Raw genomic sequence first — 19806 nt, forward strand, 5'->3', positions numbered from 1 at the left:
GGATGAGAGAAGGCAACTGATCATCATAGCATATACACAATGTGACCGATTCACCCAAGGAAATACTTAGGAAGCTGGAAGATCTGGACGGAGGTAAGATGATTTAAAGTGTGTCTTAGTAGGAAAAGATGATGGGGTGATGGAAGGTTATTTCTAGGCACTCCATGGCCTATGAGAGGCATTTGAGGATGAGTCCAGAAGCTAAATTTTCTTTGCTGACCCTTGCCCCGGTTGAGTTACTTCTTACTATGGTTCTGGCGAGCAACAATCTTCAACTGTTTCTGTTCAGTGATTCTACAATTCTGTCTGTGAAATCTTGGTCTCTAAGTCTGTCTTTGGACTCTAATAACTATAGTGTGTGGTATGTGTAAGGTGTCTGCATGGTAAGTAGTGTGTGTGTGTGTGTGTGTGTGTATGTGTGTGTGTGTGTGTGTGTGTGTTTGGGTTTGGAGCCTACATGGTTGTGTATGGATGGGTCTTTGGGTGTCAATGTGTGTGGTGCTTATATGACAAATGTGAGTCTGCTTCTGTGTATGTGTGTGTATGTGTGTGTGGTTGTTTGGCAAGTGGTTGTATGTAGGTATATGTGCAGCCTGCATGGTGAATTTGAGTCATGTGTGTGTTTGTGTGTGTGTGTGTGTGTAGGTGTGTGATGAGTAGAGGTTTCTCTATGACTTGAGTTTGTATGAAAGTATAGGTAGTGTAGAACCAGCTGTGTCTGTGTGTGTGTGTGTGTGTGTCCATGTGGTATGAGCACTCTAGTGAAAATTTGTTTTATAATTCTAGATGGAATTAGAGAAAAACCTGAATGGCTCACCACCCTGGAAAAAGGTAGGCTACCTCCATCACTCCCAATAAGGATTACTGAAAGCCCAGGAAGCAGGAGCATAAGAGTTTGACAAAGGAGAGGCTGTAGTATTGCATTCTCAAGGACCCGCGAGGGCCCCCTACAAGACAGCGTTGGTGCTGCAGCTGGAACAGGAAGTTCCTTCCCACAGGGTCTATCTTCTCTCCCTCCCAAAACCAGCCCAGTACTGACTTGAATCTGGGCTAGAGAGAGTAATTAGGATAACATGGGTATTTTCCCAGATGATACAAATGGATTGCAGATCATTCTATAATAGTATCTACTGGCTCAATCTGTGTAGCTCCATCTCCTAACCAGGCCCATGACTGACCTCATTTCTATTTGTCAACTAGGCAGTGGATGTGATTTCTGCTTCACCCTTCCCACCCCCCTTTTTCCCCCCTCCAAATTGTCACAGCTTGGAGACATGCTCCAACTGCTCTTCCCAAGGCCCAGGGTGGGAGAAGAGCATGTTCTGGTGAGGGCGAGAGCCAGGGAGGCAGAGGAAATGGCTTAGCCAAGCTGAGAGTCAAAACGGGCAATTGGGTCAGGACTGAGCAGCCAGGCAGGCTGGTATTAGGTGGTAGGCCAGTCATAAAACAGATCGACTGCCTGGAACCCAGACATCAGTTGCCAGAACAAAGTGACAGGTCTGAGGTCCAGGAGAGTGGGCATCAGCTGATCTCCAGGAAGTAGGAGGCTGAACAATGTGGGAAGAGCACAGCGCCGTGCACAGGCCCAAGAAGGATCTCAACCGCTACAACAGAGAGAATCAGTCTAGTGGGGACATTTCTAGGAGTCTTATGGATTAGACGAAATCCCCAGATATAACCGGTTCAAGTATCCAGAGGAAGCCAATGAAAGTAAATGAGAACCTTTGGCTGTAGTAAGATAGGGAGAAAAGAGCTTTCCACTTCCCCCTGCCCACCTTGCCAAAAGTCCACAGTTTGTGTTCTAGAGAAAATCAGTGTTCCGATAGGATGACTGGTCTGATTATTATGCATGCACTATATTGGTGCATATAAATAAAAACACTGATCCAAAGAAATTCAGTTAAAGACAGGACTTGTCTTCTTGTATGCCCCTAGCCCCTATCACTCAGCTCTGAGCTTGGATTTAGAAAGAGTCATTCCTTCCTCCAGCAAGGGTTAGGTGTCAGACCCCTTGGGTTTGCTTAGGACCCTTTGAAATATCAGATTGAGAATTATATATTTATTATATAAATTCTAACGTATGGTAAAATATTGTTTTAAATAAAATAGCACTAATATAACACATGTATTATAACATTTACTACCTAAACTCATGTTTCCTTCTGAGCTGTGCACATCTCCAGGGCAGACACAGGTCTTTTGTTGCCATGTTCCCAAGTGCCCAGCAGTTGTCAAAAATATTTAAGATGCCCTAGCTGGTTTGGCTCAGTGGATAGAGCGTCGGCCTGAGGACTGAAGAGTCCCTGATTAGATTCTGGTCAAGGGCACATGCCCAGGTTGGGGACTCGATCCCAGTAGGGGGCCTGCAGGAGGTAGCCAATCAATGATTCTCTCATCATTGATGTTTCTATCTCTCTCTCCTTCTCCCTTCATCTTTGAAATAAATTAAAATATATTTTAAAAATATTTAAGCCAATATTCAAATCAGGAGTTTCAATTTTTAAATATTTCTCTTTGTTTTTACATGTTCACAGAATCTCAGATCTCTCAAATTAGAAGTGGCTTTAGAGATTAGCTAGTCTGTCTTCCCAGCCAACGCAGGACTAATTTCTACCACCTTTTAGCAGAGGGTCATCAGCCTCCTCTGGATGCTTCTAGCCAGGTCTTTATGAGACAGTCTGTTCCACTGTTGGGCAACGCTAATAGAAATTTCTTATTCACAGCGCCTCTACATCTGATTGCCTAGTAACATTTACCAGTGTTCCTACTTGTCTTCTTTCCTCTGCCCCTGTCCCTGCCACCATATTTTTCTCCTCTTTTCCAGGTGAAACAATTTCCCATGTGAAGTTATTTCAAATCCTTCTAGTTATCCACTTCTAGAATCAGTAGATGTGGTCTATGTCCCTGTCCCTTAAAATGAGACACCCAACACTAGCACTATGCAATCTGACTACAGAGTGTGGCAAGGACAAGGGTGGCTATTATCCTCTAATTCTGGTGTTCTAACACTATTAATGGCACTTAAGATTGCATTAATAATCTTTATAACTGCTACATTGTCCCTTGGCTTTTATTAAACATCTAAAAAGCACATTTATTTAAAAAGTAAATTCAATCAAACCATGCCCTCTCACTCTATATAGCTGATTTTTTTAAAAAGTCAAACATTAAGTTTAGAATCTGATCACCTGAAATTGTGATATCTATTGGAAAATATTGTACTAGGAGGAGGGACTGGAACTTCTGTTGGGACCTGCTTTTCAACCAGCAGGTCCCCTCGATAGAGCTTAATGGTCTCCTTGCAAGTTCCCTTTTTCTATGTTATCTATGGCTCAATTTTTTTAAAATGTTTTTTTAGCCTCATTTGAGGATATATTTTTTTAAATTAATGAGAGAGAGAGAGAGAGAGAGAGAGAGAGAGAGAGAGAGAGAGATTGGTTGCCTCCTGTATGCACCCCAACTGGGAATCAAACCCATAACTTAGTTATGTGCCCTGACTGGGAGTCAAACCTGCAACCTTTTGGTGTAAGGGATGACATCCCAACCAACTGAGCCATCCAGCCAGGGCATGCAGCTCGATTTTTAACATCCTCCTATACATTTTATGTTTCAGTCATTTTAATATGTTGCGGTTCCCTGATCACTTGGCCCCCTTCTGCTTTGAGGCCAGACATCACTCTAAATGCTCTACACAAATTGATTCACTTAATCCTCACCACCACCCTCTGAAATAGATAATATTATTCCCATTTATGGGGGTAGGGGGCTCATATATTAAGCATTTTGCCCACAGTCATGCAGTTAATAAGTTGTACAGCTGGATGAGTCTCATAGCCTGAAACGCCCTCCCTTTCTCCTTGGCAAACTTCTACCCATCTTTCAAGACGCTTCCAGCGCTAGTTCCTCTGGGAAGTCTGCCTACCCATTGAACTTAGCCAGCAGATAGCACTTCTCATTCTGGGCTAGTTGTTAGCTAACTGATTGTCTTCCTCCAAGCAGCACATCCACTGAGGGTAGGCACGGTCCCGCTCCTCACCCCAGAACCTATATTGTGTGCCAGGAATCTAATGAATGCTTTGATGAAGGGACTCATTAGTGAATAAGGGAATAAACTACTTACAGATTTCCTTGGCAGTTATAATATGGCATTAGAGCAAATTTCCAAATAATCAATTTTCCCTGCAATGCATACTGAAATCTGGCCAAAGCGAAGCTGTAGACCAGCCATCTCCTAAATATCAGCTCAATTATCTCGAGTTCACTGAAGAGCAGTATAGCTTTCTGAAGTGCTCTGGAATTATCTAAAGATGCACAGGGGCAGGAATTTTTAAATTGCTAATCCCAACATTCTGTTTGGTCAGAAGATGTCCTTTGAGTTTCTAGCTGCTTAGGTTGGGAGTTAGTCTAAGAGTGAGTAATGGAACCTGTGCAGAGGAGAGTCGGTGAAGCCTGCTTGTTGCATATACGGTCAGATGGGCAACATGCAGAGAGAGAAGCACTGAACCCTGTGGGGAAAATCTGAACCTTTTCTACACAAAATGTTCACCAGGAGAAAGCAAATACTGAAGATCAGATAAGCACATGGAACCCTGAAGAGAAGGGGCAATAGCAAAGTGCCTGCCCTGCTGACCCACCAGTGCCAACAACACTAAAGGATCTAGTACTCACACGGGACAAACATATTTTCTTATTTTCTGCATCCTCAGTGCTCTGACATCTAGGACCTCCATGATGACAGGAGGGAAAACTGTCCTGCCAAGGGGAGCCAATTCTTAGAGATAACAAAAAAGTGCACCTTTCATAAGCAAAGCAACAAATTCAAAGCCCACACCCCCAGCTACTTCTTTTGTCAAGCTTTCATGCATCTTCAATATTCCTCTGCCCTACTCAGACCGGGCCTAGGTACTAGACAACTTGACACAGCTCCTACACCCAGAGCCTGCTGAATTATTCAAAGTAGCCAATCCCACTGCAGCCAGTTTGGATCAGTGGATAGAGTGCCAGCCTGTGGACTGAAGGGTCCCGGGTTCAATTCCAGTCAAGGGCAGGCTCAATCCCCGTAGGGGGCATGAAGGAGGCAGCTGATCAATGATTCTCTCTCATCATTGATGTTTCTATCTCTCCCTCTCCCTTCCTCTCTGAAATCAATAAAAATATACATTAAGAACAAAAACAAAACAAAAAACCCACCCAAAAACAAAGTAGCCAATCCAAACCTGCTTAGGCCGGTAACCCTGCCTTTCTCATTCCTTCCCATGAAAAGCACAATAAAGTCTCTTGCCCATGCTTTTCTCTGCAGTAGTTCCTGGTCCTGGGTTTATCCAGTTCGATGCTAGAGACCACAAAGATGGAATCCATTCCCAAGAAGACCAGGACTAAACACCAAATGTACAGTGTTCCCCTTATGGCTGGGGATAAATTCCAAGTGGATGCCTAAAGCTGCAGATAGTACCAAAGTGTGTTTTTCCTATATATACATACCTATGATAAAGTTTAAGTTACAAATTAGACACAGTATGAGATGAACAACAATAACTAATAATAAAATAGAATAATTATAACATTATACTGTAATAAAGTTATGTGAATGTGGTCTCTCTCAAAATATCTTTTTCTTGTGATGATGTGAGATGATACAATGCTGACGTGAAATGAAATGTGAATGACATAGTCTTAGGCTACTACTGACCTGACAGTATGTCAGAAGGAGGATCAAAACTAGCACGAATTTCTTTATCCTTCTTCACAATTTCACAGGTAGATTTGTTGGTACTGTAGATCTTAGTAACCTCACCACAGGATTTTTTTTTTTCCTGTCCTTATTAAGTAGAGAACTTTCACCTTTTCCCTTAAAGAAAGCACTTTACAGCTCCTCTTTAGCATATCTGAATTGCCAGCATCACTACTCTTGCACTTTGGGGTCATTAGTAAGTAGAATAAGGGTCACTTGAACTCAAGCACTATGATACCTTGACAGTCCGTCTGGTAACCAAGAGGGTGACTAAGTGACTAACAGGCACAGAGCGTCTACAGCTTGGAGACGCTGGACAGAGGCATGATGCACGTCTGGGCTGGAGAGAGTGGACTCGTGAGATTTCATCATGTTACCCAGAAGGGCGTGCGATTTAAAACGTATGAGTTTATTTCTGGAATTTTCCAGTTAATATTTTTTGAACACAGTTGACCAAAGGTAACTGCAACTTCCGCAGGTAAGTGTGTGTGTGTGTTGGGGGGGAGGAGGGGGAGGGGAGGGATTACTATATATATAAAAAATACTATGATGTAACTCAGTGAACAATTTCTTCTTCCTTTTGTTCAATCCACAAGCCTTTATTGAGTGCCTACTAGGAGTCTGACACAGTGGTGGGTCCCAAGGATACAGGATAGATGAGGTCCTGGTCTTTAAGAGGGAGCTGTTAATGGAGCCAAGCTGTCCTGAATATCTCTGATCTTCCACAAAAGAACCTCCCTGCAGCATACTGACAGGATTCCAAGTCCACTCACAGGCAGTTTTGGCTCCAGCACCGCCGTCACCGCCACAAGGCATGGGCACATTTCAGCATTGTGCATGCCAATTCCTTGGCACAAAGACTATTTTAAAGGCTCATCCTGTCCAGATTCTACTGCGTCATTGAGTGTGTCAATAAACATATAAAATTATGCCATGTTTGGTTGGGACAAGGATATGTTGATGTTCTTTAGGCTCATTTTTGGGGTGATAATGCCAAAGACCAAACTTGAAGTTTTCAACATGCTTTTATTTTATTTTTTTTCTTTGCTTTTCTCTACATGCTTTTAAATAACTGCATGCATCTGGAACACAACAGGAGAATAAATCTAAAATTAAAATTCATTTTAGGCTTAGTTATTGAAATCAAGTTTCAGAAAGCAGAGTCAGAATCTTAGCAAATAGAAGCCTCTCCTGAGATTAAAGGTAAATGTCTTCCAAAGATGTAGCTATGTATTAAAGGTATTAGTTTTGAAATATTTTTGAAGCTACCAAATTACTAAAGGTAATTTCCTTCATTGACACCATCGTTTTCATTTATTCATTACTGTTGTTTGAAATTTATGACTGTTAGTTAATCATGAACTAAGGCACACATTTCAACTAGCAAGAAATCTAAAATCATGGTATCAGATGGCTCCTAGCCATTCCCTGTATGTCAATAAATACCCACAGAGAGCCCCTTTTTCTCTAGCAAATGCCATTCTTTTTATCCCCATTCTTATGGCATGACGGATAAGGGGATGGGGAGAGGTGAAAGAGTTGCCAGGCCAGGAGAGAAGGTTTATCCTATAGGCAGCCAGCATCATTTGAATGTCAGCTTCCAGAATAGCATTTGGTTTCATTCCACTGAAATCCTGGCACCTTTACTTGGGTCATAGAGTCATTTAAGGTCACTTAAACCTATCTCCACCCAGATATGGGTAAGATTCTGAACAGTCGGGAACACAGGAAGCCAGCCAGCCAAGATAATAGATAAGGGGAGAAAAAGGACTAATCTTATGAGCAATTACCTTAGAAGAGCCTTTTACAGCTATAATTCTTTGGTGAACTTCTACTGCCAGATGGTGAGGCACTGTGATGCTCTTGAATTGAACTTTAGGTTGAAAGATACTTTAAGGAGCTCTTGGAGTCCAGCTCTCTCAATTTATGGAGGAGGAAATTTATGAATGAGATGCAGAGAGTTTCATTGCCAGAGTCAAGGTCTCACAGCAGTTAAATGAAAGAGTCAGAACCTGAGGTGCCACCTGCTGAATTGCACCCCAGTGATCTTCCTTTTTGTCGCCTGAGTACATGTCCTAAATTACTCCTCAATTCATGACACTCCAGCCTCCTCCAGGAATGCAATTTTGCCCTCATGATGAACTATCTGTCTGACTCATGATTTTGTTCTCTCAGTAATGTTTCAAATATAATCCAGAGCTCTATGTGCCAGGAGCACAGGAGAGCACAACAGACCAGGCCCCTGTCCTCCAGGTGACCACAACTGAGCTTTAATTTCTAATTATAGCAATGCCTTCTGGATCCAGCGTTCCCTGCCAGAAATCACTGCTTCTCTCCCTATGAGAAATGCTTTACTCTCATGTCCATGAAAACATGCCTATTAACAATGACATGAGAGAAAAAACACAACAAGCCCTAGCTGGTTTGGCTCAGTGGATTGAGCATCGGCCCTGGGACTGAAGGGTCCTGGGTTCGATTCTGTTTAAGAGACGTACCTCGGTTGCAGGCTCAATCTTTGACCCTAGTTAGGGCACCTGCAGAAGGCAACCAATGGATGTGTTTCTCTCAGATCAATGTTTCTCTCTCTCTGTCCCTTCCTCTTCCTTCCACTCTCTAAATCAGCGATTCTCAACCTGTGGGCCACGACCCCTTTGGGGGTCGAATGACCCTTTCACAGGGGTTGCCTAAGACCATCGGAGAACACATATATAATTACATATTGTTTTTGTGATTAATCACTATGCTTTAATTATGTTCAATTTGTAACAATGAAATTGGGGGTCACCACAACATGAGGAACTGTATTAAAGGGTCACGGCATTAGGAAGGTTGAGAACCACTGCTCTAAATCTATGGAAAAATATCCTCAGGCGAGGATTTAAACACACACACACACACACACACACACACACACACACACACACACCAAAATGAGAGATGCAGCTGTTAAAGAGAAAACCACAGGCCCAAAATGGAGTCACTTCTGCCAAAGCCCATGACAGCAAACCTAGACTTAATACCTAACTAACTGCATAACCTTCTCCAGGAATGCGGTATTAATGGTTCAGTCTGGAATTCTATGGTCAGTACCAATGAAGCAATCCATCACATGGAGCCTCTCTCTCCCTTCCAAAAGAAACTGAGGCAGTCTGCCTGACAAGATCCCACCTCAAAAAAGGGTAACCTTGCCTGAAATAATCCTTGCTTTTCTTTTGCTAATAACTATTTTGTCTCGCCCAGCTTCTGCCTATAAAAACTTTCCATATTGTACAAATTTTCAGGGCTTCTCTTTACTTGCTGGATGGGATGCTACCTGATTCATGACCCACTCAATATAGTCAATTACATCTTCAAATTTCCTCAATTGAATTTTGTTCTTTAACACAGCCTAGAGTGGTTATTGCATCTAAAGAGAGTGAGTGCTCTTGAAATTGAGTCAAGAAGCTCTGCCTCCCCCCCCACCCCCAAAAAAGAGAAGCTTCTCAGCTGCAGTGAGGACTGAATTTCAAGTCTCCCTACACTGCTTTCCTGAAATTGATTCCACAGAACTGCAGTTGGAGGGGGCCTGTGTTTTTCGCAATTACTGTGAATGCCCCTTGTCCAAAGAGGTGCTGGCTTACATCAAATCTTTAAAGTTTAAAGGGTGTAGTCACTATTAACCTAAATGAGTCCCTAAAAAACTGTGGTTATAACAGGGCACCTAAGAGGTTTAGCAAAAAGAAGATATGAAGCTGGTAATGAATTTATGTAACCACCAAAGGAAACACACACACACACACACACACACACACACACACAAAACACTCCATAAACCTAGCAGTTTAGAGGAGACTTAATCTGACCTAAGTTTAAGAAGATTCATCTCAAATTGACAAAGGAGGATTAAATCGCTCATTATTTTATGAGGTGATATAACCATTTGCACGCCTTATTGGCTTCTGAGATCTTTTCTCAATTTGGAATCATTATGATGTTTGACAGCCTGTTGGCATAAAAAGCTTTCCCAACACCCCCATTGCTATGTTTTCAAATAGGAATAAAGGAAATGCAACCAACCAGCCCTGTCAGCAATGATTCTCTGTGAATAGGAAATCCAAATTTGTGAGTTCCCATTTCCTTTGGAAATATGATTCAGTGTTCCTGATGCTGAAAATAGATTTCTGTAGTAACTATCTTTTATAAAGATTTCAGTCCAGGGTGAAGATAGTGGAGAGATTATGTCAAATAAAATTTAGCATATTCTAATCAAAGCTTTGTCAGTGGATGAGATTTTTCGATTTATCTCTTACGTGCAGGGTACACAGCAGGTATAGAATACGTTATTTTTACTATCAAGAAGCAAAATTAGGGGGGTAAAATTTTAAGAGCGGAAGATTATGTGGACCACTACATAGTAACAAAATTTCTACCTCCATGTTTTCTAAGATGTATTTGGGGAAGGAGCTGTTGAAGTGGCACAGAAATCTACCATGTCCTTTAGCCCACTTTGGAGCTAAGGTTGGATGTCTATTTTTCACAATACCTGGTTTTTGTTAGGGAATAAAAATGAAGGGCAATAAGGCAAAACACTTTCTTTCTTTCTTTTTTTAAAAAGGTGAACCCAGTAAAGAACAAAGATAAAGGCTTACCCACATAACATATGTTTGACCCGCTGGCCAGGGTGGGAAAGAGCCATGAGGGGACCATAGAGAAAGAGCCATCACAGGAGGTTTACAGAATGACAACAGTGTCTCCACACACTGTTCTCCTTTTAAAATTACCCTTGTACCGATTGTGAAATATCCCAAAGTAAGTGTAGACATTGGGACAAGAGAGACACCGTTGAATCCTAAAATGGGTGCTTAGGAAAGTCCATGTGTTTTGACAGCCTAACTGGTGTCCAAGCTAGAACATTTTCATTGACTGTCACCAGAAATCTCCTGGCTTTCACTAAGCTTCTCTCTGTATCCTTTGGCACATACTGTGGACTAATGACCTGCATGCTTGACACAAAAATCCCCATAAAACATTATGCTCTAGTAACTTCCTAGTTAAATTTTTATTTCATTTTATCTACTGGGGCCAAGGTACAGTTTTGACATTGGCTTGTGAAAAGTCTATATTTTATAAAATATCAGGGGCAATTTTTAACATAATAATACACCCGCAACTTGTGGCAGATTTGTAAACGTATCAAATGGGCAGAAAACAGAGGCAGATAGTGGTTCTTATAATGACATAAAAGCAAATAACTGTTTCCCTGAGATATAAAGTGCTTTTTTAAAATTCCCTCTTTAAAATACATACACTTGTAATAGAATTTCTAATATGCATAGCCATGAAAACTTGCCTACATATTTTAAAAATAAAACCAAGTAACAAAAAGGTAAAGCTCATGGGCCTTGTCCTTCACTTAGCTACTTTTAAATTCTTCTTGTTCTGCTATTTTATCACTAAACATGGAAAACCCTCTGAAAACAATTGTTTTCTCACTTCACACTGTTCGTCTTGTCATATGCTTCTATCATGTTGAATATATATGTGCATATACATACGTATGTATGTATTTTCATGTTCCGGTGGCATGAGAAAGCATAGGATAAGTACGATTTATTATATGAATGATTCCTCCACAAGACACATTGAAACTAGCTTTTAAAACAAGACAGTCACTTCACCCTTTCCTATGAGTCTATCCTTTGCACTAGGTATTTCTAAAAGATCCAGAAAGTCATTCTTTACTTTTCTTTGCCATATACAATGCATGATTTAATTCTTTCAGCCAACATTCCTATACCCCATCCGTCTTGGGCAAATCATGGCACTTTAATGAAGCACTCAGTCTGTACAGAGTTAACAGCTGTCTGTATACAGCTAGTTCAGTATAGTGAAAAGTGACATTGTACTTCAACCGCAAACAACGTTATTATATTTACCTTGTACTTGGAAGATAGTAAAGTGCGGCCGGCACTGGAAAGAACCCAACGCGTTACCTGCGCAGTTCATCCACAGCCCCTGGTAAACCCAAGTGGCGGTTATCACCGATGATGCTCGGGTGGTTACTCTCCACTCATTGGACGTGGTGGCAGCAACGAGAGCTCCAAACCCACCAACACCACATACCAGAGCCGAGATCTGTGCCCTGAACATGTCGCTCAGGCTTCTCCGGTGACACTGTCCAGGCAGAACGCTGGTGGTCTAGGCATGCAGCGGACAGAACGCACTGGGACAAGTGTTACAGCAAGTTGGTAACAGAAACCTACCACCGTATGTCATACTTGGGTGGCCCGGGCAAGTACCAGAATTTAGGATAAAGTCTGATGTACTGATGGCACTTTAAAGATAGCCTTAAGATGATCTTTCTAATTTGCTACATGGATATTTTACTAAGATTTTGTAGATAGATTTTAAAGGTTTTGATTTCACAGATTTTTATTTCCTGGCACCATAGTTAATGCTTAATTTTCTGTTATCCTGAAGCTTAACGAACCATGCAACTACCAGATATTACAAAGTACAAATTATACAGTAACAGTTAAGCCTTTTTTGACCAACTGCTGTCGTCTTATATGCTTCTGAATCTTTATGTAAATGGAATCATTGTGGGTGTTCTCCTGTAACCTATCTTTTCCATACAATATCACGTTTGTGCGACTTATCTCTGTTCGGGAATATAACTATTGGTCATTAAATACTAGTATAACAGCCGCATATAATATCTTACTAAGTGAATCTATTACGATTTATCCATTTTCCTGGAGATGAACCTTTATGTTGCGCCCCCCTCCCCCCCATAGCAATTGATACAGCTATAAACATTCTCATAAGTTTCTCCTTGTGTATATGTACAAGAGTTCCTCTAAGGTATGTCCTAGAAACAGAATTGCTAGGATGTAGGGAATACCTTCAACTTTATAGATCATCCTAAACTGCTTTACTAAGTAGTCATAAGAGTTTACCTCCCGCCCTGATCGGTTTGGCTCAGTGGATAGAGCGTCGGCCTGGGGACTGAAGGGTCCCGGGTTCGATTCCGGTCAAGGGCATGTACCTTGGTTGCGGGCACATCCTCAGTAGGGTTATAACAGGGCACCTAAGAGGATTAGCAAAAAGAAGATATGAAGCTGGTAATGAATTTATGTAACCAGAGAAGCAGCTGATCAATGTTTCTCTCTCATCGATGTTTCTAACTCTCTATCCCTCTCCCTTCCTCTCTATAAAAAATCAATAAAATATATTTAAAAAAAAAAAAAGAGTTTACCTCCCACTATCCATGGGTGAGTCCTCATTTCCCTATACCACAGTACTTGGTACTGTGGTGTCGTCAGAATTTTTTTTTGGCCACTCTAATCCTAAAAGTATCCCATTATGATTATTGACTTGTATTTTTCTGATGATTAATGAGGTTGAGCATCTTTTCATGTGTTTATTGGCTCATTGTGTTTTTGCCTACAAAGACATTTGAAGTGTTTGCTCATTTTATCCATTGAGTTGCTTGACTTTTTATGATTTGAATGAGTCATCTATGCATTCTTGAGAGTAATCATTTGTTGATTATATGTGTTGCAAATATTTTCCTCTACCTTGTGGTTTGTCTTTATGCAGCCATTTGATAAAGTGTCTTAGTTTTAATGTAGTCGAATTTATCAAGCTTTCACTAACTAATTTGTGCTTTTGGGATCTAGATTAAGAAATTCTCCCTCAGATATAAAAAATACATTGCCCTTTACTCCTACTTCAAGGTTTTAGCTTAAGTTATAAATCATCTAGAATTATTTTTTGTGTGTTTTATGATTTGGTATCTATTTCATTTTTTAATATGGGGACCCAATTTTTAAAATCATTACTGAATATCCCTTGTCTCCTTATTAATCTGCAATGTTACCTCTGTCATATCAGGTATCAATATTTGCATGGTCTGTTTTTGGATTCTCTCCTCTGTTCTATCTACTTGCTTCTCTGTTCTCATGCCAATACAAACTTCTTAATTACTCTAATTTTATAAATATATCTTGAGATCTTGTTGGTGTCTCTTACCATGTTCTTGTTTTTTCAAGTATCTGGGAAATTTTTTAAAGCTATTTGCTGCTCTTTATGTATTTTAGAACTAGAGTCCCGGTGCATGGATTCGTGCACCGGTGGGTCCTTTGGCCTGGCCTGTGCCCTCTTGCAATCTGGGACCCCTCGGGCAATGTCGGAGAGCCAGTTTCAGCCTGATCCCTGCAGGCCAGGCCAACAGACCCCACCGGTGCACGATCGGGGCCAAGGAGAGACCTGGGAGGGCTCCAGGAAGTGTCTGGCCCATCTTGCCCAGTCCCGATCAGCTGGACCCCAACAGCAAGCTAACCTACCAGTCAGAGTGTCTGCCCTATGGTGGTCAGTGTATGTCATTGCAGCTGGTCAAACGGTTGAACAAACAGTCAGACACTTAGCATATTAGGCTTTTATTATATAGGATAAGCTTATCAAGTTACACACATGCATATTTATTGGGATGTCTGTTGGAATTGTATCTATTGATCAATTTGGAGAAAGTAAATAACTTTATAAAAGTAAGTCTTCTTGTTCATGAGAATCATATATCTCTTCATTATTTAACCATTTTTAATGTTTTTCACTAAAGTTATATACTTTAATACATAAAGGTCTTGTTATGTTTTTGTTAGATTTATTCTTAAATATACAACTTATTCTAACATCTATTTTATCTAACATATCATTTCCCTCATTTTTCTTATATGTAGTTTTTCTATTCTTAAATTTCTCTGAGTTGAGTATTTTTCACATTCCAATTTTTCACTCTACTAAATTGGAAGTTATACATTATTTGTATTGCTTAATGGTTGTTCTAAAATTTTTAATGTATATTTGACTTATATAAAATTAATCATTGTCTTTACTCCCCTAAATAATACAAGAACCTTAAGGCATTTTAACATTAATAACTCTTCTCCTGCTCTATGTTATTATGTTATTCCTGTTGTTTGATTTTTTTAGCCCACAAATTGGATTTTTAGCTCCACAAATGTTAGCCCCACACTTATTATTATTACTATACAATGTAATCATTTACCTTTTTTTTGTTTTGCTTTTCCATTTTGTGTCTCAAACCTTCCTTGTGAGTTTTTCTTCTTCTTAAAGTCTATCCTTGAGAAGTTTCTTTTACAAAAAAATCCTCATCCAATGATATTTTTATTGATTTGAGAGAGAGAGAAAGGGAGGGGGAGAGAGAGAAACATCAATGTGTGAAAGAAATATCAGTTGGTTACTTGTATGTGACCTGACCCAGGATCCAACCCAAAACATAGGTTTGTGCCCTGACCGGAAATTGAACCCGGTACCTTTGGTGTACTGGATGACACTCAACCAACTGAGCCACCCAGTCAGATAAAGAAGTTTCTTAAGTGAGGGACTGATGGTAGTTATCTCTCTTCCTTTTTTGTTTTTCAGATAATATATTTATTCTGTGCTTGCTTTTGGTGGATACTTTTGGTAGGTATTCAGTTATAAGTAGACAATTACTTTGGCTGTATAATTTCATTTTCATCTGACTTCCTTCATTGCCACTGAGAAATCAAGAGTCTGATTTGCCATTTCTTTTTAGATTAATCTGTGTTTTCTCTTTGGCTGGTTTTAAGATTCTTTTTTGTCCCCGTTTTGGCAATTTCACTGTGCTTTTCTAAGTGTGGATTTTTATTTTTATTTGTACTCTTTTTTTGGATTTACTGGAGTTCTTAAAATGGATGATTCATAGCTATCATCCCTTTCGAGAAACTATTAGTTCCCTCCTTTCCATATCTTACCCTTGTCCCTATCCTTTCTTTATCTCCTGTAACTCTGATGAGATCAATTTTTAGTGTGTCCTACCTTTCTTTGCTATTTTTTATTTCTTAATCTCTCCTTGCTGCATTGTTGGAATTTTTTCAGCTGTAGGCTACAATTTATTAATTATCTCCCCAGTTATGTACAGTCTGCTATTAACCCATCCAGAGTTTCCAACTTCTATTACTATCTTTTTTAATTTCTATAGGCGACATTTTGCTCTTTACAAATCTGCTTTCTTCCTTTTTTCTAATCTCTTGCTCGTTAGGCATAACTCAAATGCCCATTTTATTTTTTAATATGTTTTTATTGATTTCAGAGAGGAAGGGAGAGAGGATAGAGAGATACATCAATGATGAGAGAGAATCATTGATCAGCTGCCTTCTGCATGCCCCCTACTGGGGATCAAGCCCACAACCTAAACATGTGCCCTTGACAGGGAATCAAACCTGACCTCCTGGTTCATAGGTGAACACTCAACCAACTGAATCACACCTGCCAGGGCAGCCTGTTTTATTTTTTAAGTATTTTTTTAGTTTTGTTTTCTGTATCTCATTATTCTCTGATCTGTAGCATTTGCAGGTTGGATTGATCTTTTTCTCCCTACTGACTCTCACTCGGGGAGGGGAGGGGGCCGCGTTTAAAACGTGGTTATGATTGTTCTAGGAGAGAAACCAAGATGGCGGCATAGGTTAACGCCGGAGATCGCTGCCTCAAACAACCACTTCAGAGATATAACTAAAGGACAGAACGGACATCACCCAGAACCACAGGAAGGCTGGCTGAGTGGAAATTCTACAACTAGGAGGAAAGAGAATATCATACCCAAACTCAGAGGAGGCGCAGTGCTGAAGTGAAATACTCAGATCCCCGGGGACCCGCCCCGCCCAAGCCCTGCACAGAACCATTTGCCGGATAGCCTCAGGCAAACGCTAGATTAGCACCGCCCTAGAGATCCAGCACAGAAGCCCTCCCACTACAGACACAGCAGACTCTCATAGCCAGTTAGCCTGGAGGTCAAATCACCCCGGTATTGCCGACATCAATCAAGGCTTAAAGGCAACAAGACTGCGGACAAAGATCACTAGGGGGTGCACCAAGAAAGCATAAAAAATGCGGAGACAAAGAAACAGGACAAAGCTGTCAATGGAGGATATTGAGTTCAGAACCACACTTTTAAGGTCTCTTAAGAACTGTCTAGAAGCTGCCGATAAACTTAGTAAGGCCCTCGAAAAGACTGGTGAGACCGCCGATAAATGTAGTGAGATCCTCAAGAAATCTAATGAGACCCTCGATGTTGTGATAAAGAACCAACTAGAAATTAAGCATACACTGACTGAAATAAAGAATATTATACAGACACCCAACAGCAGACCAGAGGAGCGCAAGAATCAAGTCAAAGATTTGAAATGCGAAGAAGCAAAAAACACCCAACTGGAAAAGCAAAATGAAAAAAGAATCCGAAAATATGAAGATAGTGTAAGGAGCCTCTGGGACAGCTTCAAGCGCACCAACATCAGAATTATAGGGGTGCCAGAGGATGAGAGAGAGCAAGATATTGAAAACCTATTTAAAGAAATAATGACAGAAAACTTCCCCCACCTGGTGAAAGAAATAGACCTACAGGTCCAGGAAGCGCAGAGAACCCCAAACAAAAGGAATCCAAAGAGGACCACACCAAGACACATCATAATTAAAATGCCAAGAGCAAAAGACAAAGAGAGAATCTTAAAAGCAGCAAGAGAAAGAAACCCAGTTACCTACAAGGGAATACCCATATGACTGTCAGCTGATTTCTCAACAGAAACTTTGCAGGCCAGAAGGGAATGGCAAGAAATATTCAAAGTGATGAATACCAAGAACCTACAACCAAGATTACTTTATCCAGCAAAGCTATCATTCAGAACGGAAGGTCAGATAAAGAGCTTCACAGATAAGGAAAAGCTAAAGGAGTTCATCACCACCAAACCAGTATTATATGAAATGCTGAAAGGTATCCTTTAAGAAGAGGAAGAAGAAAAAAAAAGGTAAAGATACAAATTATGAACAACAAATATGCATCTATCAACAAGTGAATCTAAGAATCAAGTGAATAAATAATCTGGTGATCATAATAGAATCAGGGACATAGAAAGGGAATGGACTGACTATTCTTGGGGGGAAAAGGGGTGTGGGAGATGCGGGAAGAGACTGGACAAAAATCGTGCACCTATGGAAGAGGACAGTGGGTGGGGAGTGAGGGCGGAGGGTGGGGCGGGAGCTGGGAGGAGGGGAGTTATGGGGGGAAAAAAAAGAGGAACAAATGTAATAATCTGAACAATAAAGATTTAATTAAAAAAAATAAAATAAAATAAAACGTGGTTATGTGCTCATGTTCCTTGAAACTTTCTTTGTGAAAATGTTTTGTGGCCTGAGTTGAATATGTGTTCCACCAGATAGAATTTATATTTACTTCTGCCTGTTGTTTAAGAGACCTATCAACCCAGGAAATGTTTAAATTCTCAGCCTTTTCTAGACATCCAGTTCGTATGAATTCTGGCCCTACACCTGGATCGATGTCAGTTTGAGGTTAGGGATTCTCAGTGACTTTCTTTTGTCCTTCCATTCAAATCCAAGGTTTGGATGAAACATTGCTTTACCATTACCCAGGGGGATAGTGATGATGGTGGGGGTGGTGAAGCAGCACTTTTTAATTTTTCCCAGGGCAATCATTGATTTGAAATGGCAACTACTTTTTGCAGGATTCTGCGATCCAGCCTAAAATCTGCCCATGGCCCACTGAGAATTAAACTCTACATGACCCGGGATCCTTCAGGGAGTCACTGGCATCCGAGCTGGCTTCCCGTTCTATGCTTGTGCTTTCTCCTTTTGAGCCTCAAAAGATTTCCTTATTTTCTTACCAGCTTGGATATACATTAAAAAAAATTTTTTTCATTTTTCTTTGCTAAGCCCTTCACCCTTCTCACCCAGCCCCCAACTCCCTCCCCTCTGGCAGCCGTCAGTCTGTTCTCTGTATCCATGAGTCTGTCTCCACTTTCTTTGTTTAGTTTGTTCATTAGATTCCACATGTAAGTGATATCATATGGTGCTTGTCTTCCTCTTATTGGCTTATATCACTTAGCATAATGCTCTCCAGGTCCATCCAGGTGTCACAAAAAGTAAGATTTCCTTCTTTTTTACAGCTGAGTAGCAGTATTCCATTGTGTAAATAAATGTGCCACCGCTTTTTTATCTATTCATCTACTAATGGGCACTTGGGCTGCTTCCAAATCTTGGCTATTGTAAATAATGCTGTAATGAACATTGGGTGAGTTGTATGCCTGAAACCTATATAATTTTATAAAACAATGTCACCCCAAGAAATTCAATTGAAAGCCAAAAATACTTTTTTCAAATATTGCTATTATTATTATTCCTAGGAAAATGCAGATCTGCCATTAGGGTGACCAGTCTTTTTGGTTTACCCCACTGTCTAGGTTTTAACATTAAATGCCCTGCTCCTGTGAATTCCCTCACCACAGGGGAAAAAAATATCTCACGTTTTTAGCTTTGGTTGCATTGGGGGATGGTAGAGAAAAATGGCTGAATTCCTACTTTTCATAATCAAACGATAATCTCCGGTCACAGGCCCAGCAAGTTTCCTGTTTCTACCCTAACTTCCCCTCATCGTCCCACCTGCCTGCACACTGGAGACAAGTGTGCACATTGCCCTGAAGAGGGCTGGGTCTGGTGTTTCTGCACCGTTCAGCAGTTACCAGCAGAGGGCACACTCCAAGTCACCCTGCTCACAGTCTGTATGCAAATTTCCCTCCCCTGAGCCACTAAGAGTTTCTGCCTCCCTTGAAGCTTTAGTACATTGCTCTTTCAAGCTAAGATGTGTGTGTCCCTTTTCTTCTCACTGCCCTCCTCTCTCTTGCTGTCTCTTTCCTCCCTTCCATCTTTACCTCCCTGTCCTTTTCTTGCTTCCATTTCTGATTTTAGGTGCCGGTTGGGTTAATCATACACTTCAGTTCATGATGTAACATCCTCTTTGCACTGTGTGAAGCTGCTCTCCTGTTTAATTTATTTTTTTTACCCCTATTCTCCATTTATGTTTTCCTCTCTTCCATAAACAAACACAGTGGTGCCTTCTTTTGTTCTGTATTCTTTTAAAAACTGTACGTGTTCACTTGCTGTGCAGGTTATAAAAATTATGTATAATATAACTTGTCCTGGTAATATATCTTACTGCTGCTTTTTCTTGACCTTACACTTTTTAAAATATATTTTTTATTTTT

General features: G+C 40.6%; 1 protein-coding gene across 1 annotated transcript in view; it reads right to left on the minus strand.

The window, feature by feature from the left end:
• Positions 1-12088, minus strand: part of CLDN10 (claudin 10) — a 130867-nt gene extending 118779 nt beyond the window's left edge. The window contains exon 1 of the mRNA XM_036301136.1: positions 11647-12088. Coding sequence (XP_036157029.1) covers positions 11647-11860 — 214 coding nt within the window. The 5' untranslated portion in view covers positions 11861-12088. The remainder of the gene's footprint in view (positions 1-11646) is intronic.
• Between the last annotated feature and the right edge of the window lie 7718 nt (positions 12089-19806).

Source organism: Myotis myotis, unplaced genomic scaffold (assembly GCF_014108235.1).
Source record: "Myotis myotis isolate mMyoMyo1 unplaced genomic scaffold, mMyoMyo1.p scaffold_m19_p_3, whole genome shotgun sequence".
NCBI lineage: Eukaryota > Metazoa > Chordata > Mammalia > Chiroptera > Vespertilionidae > Myotis > Myotis myotis.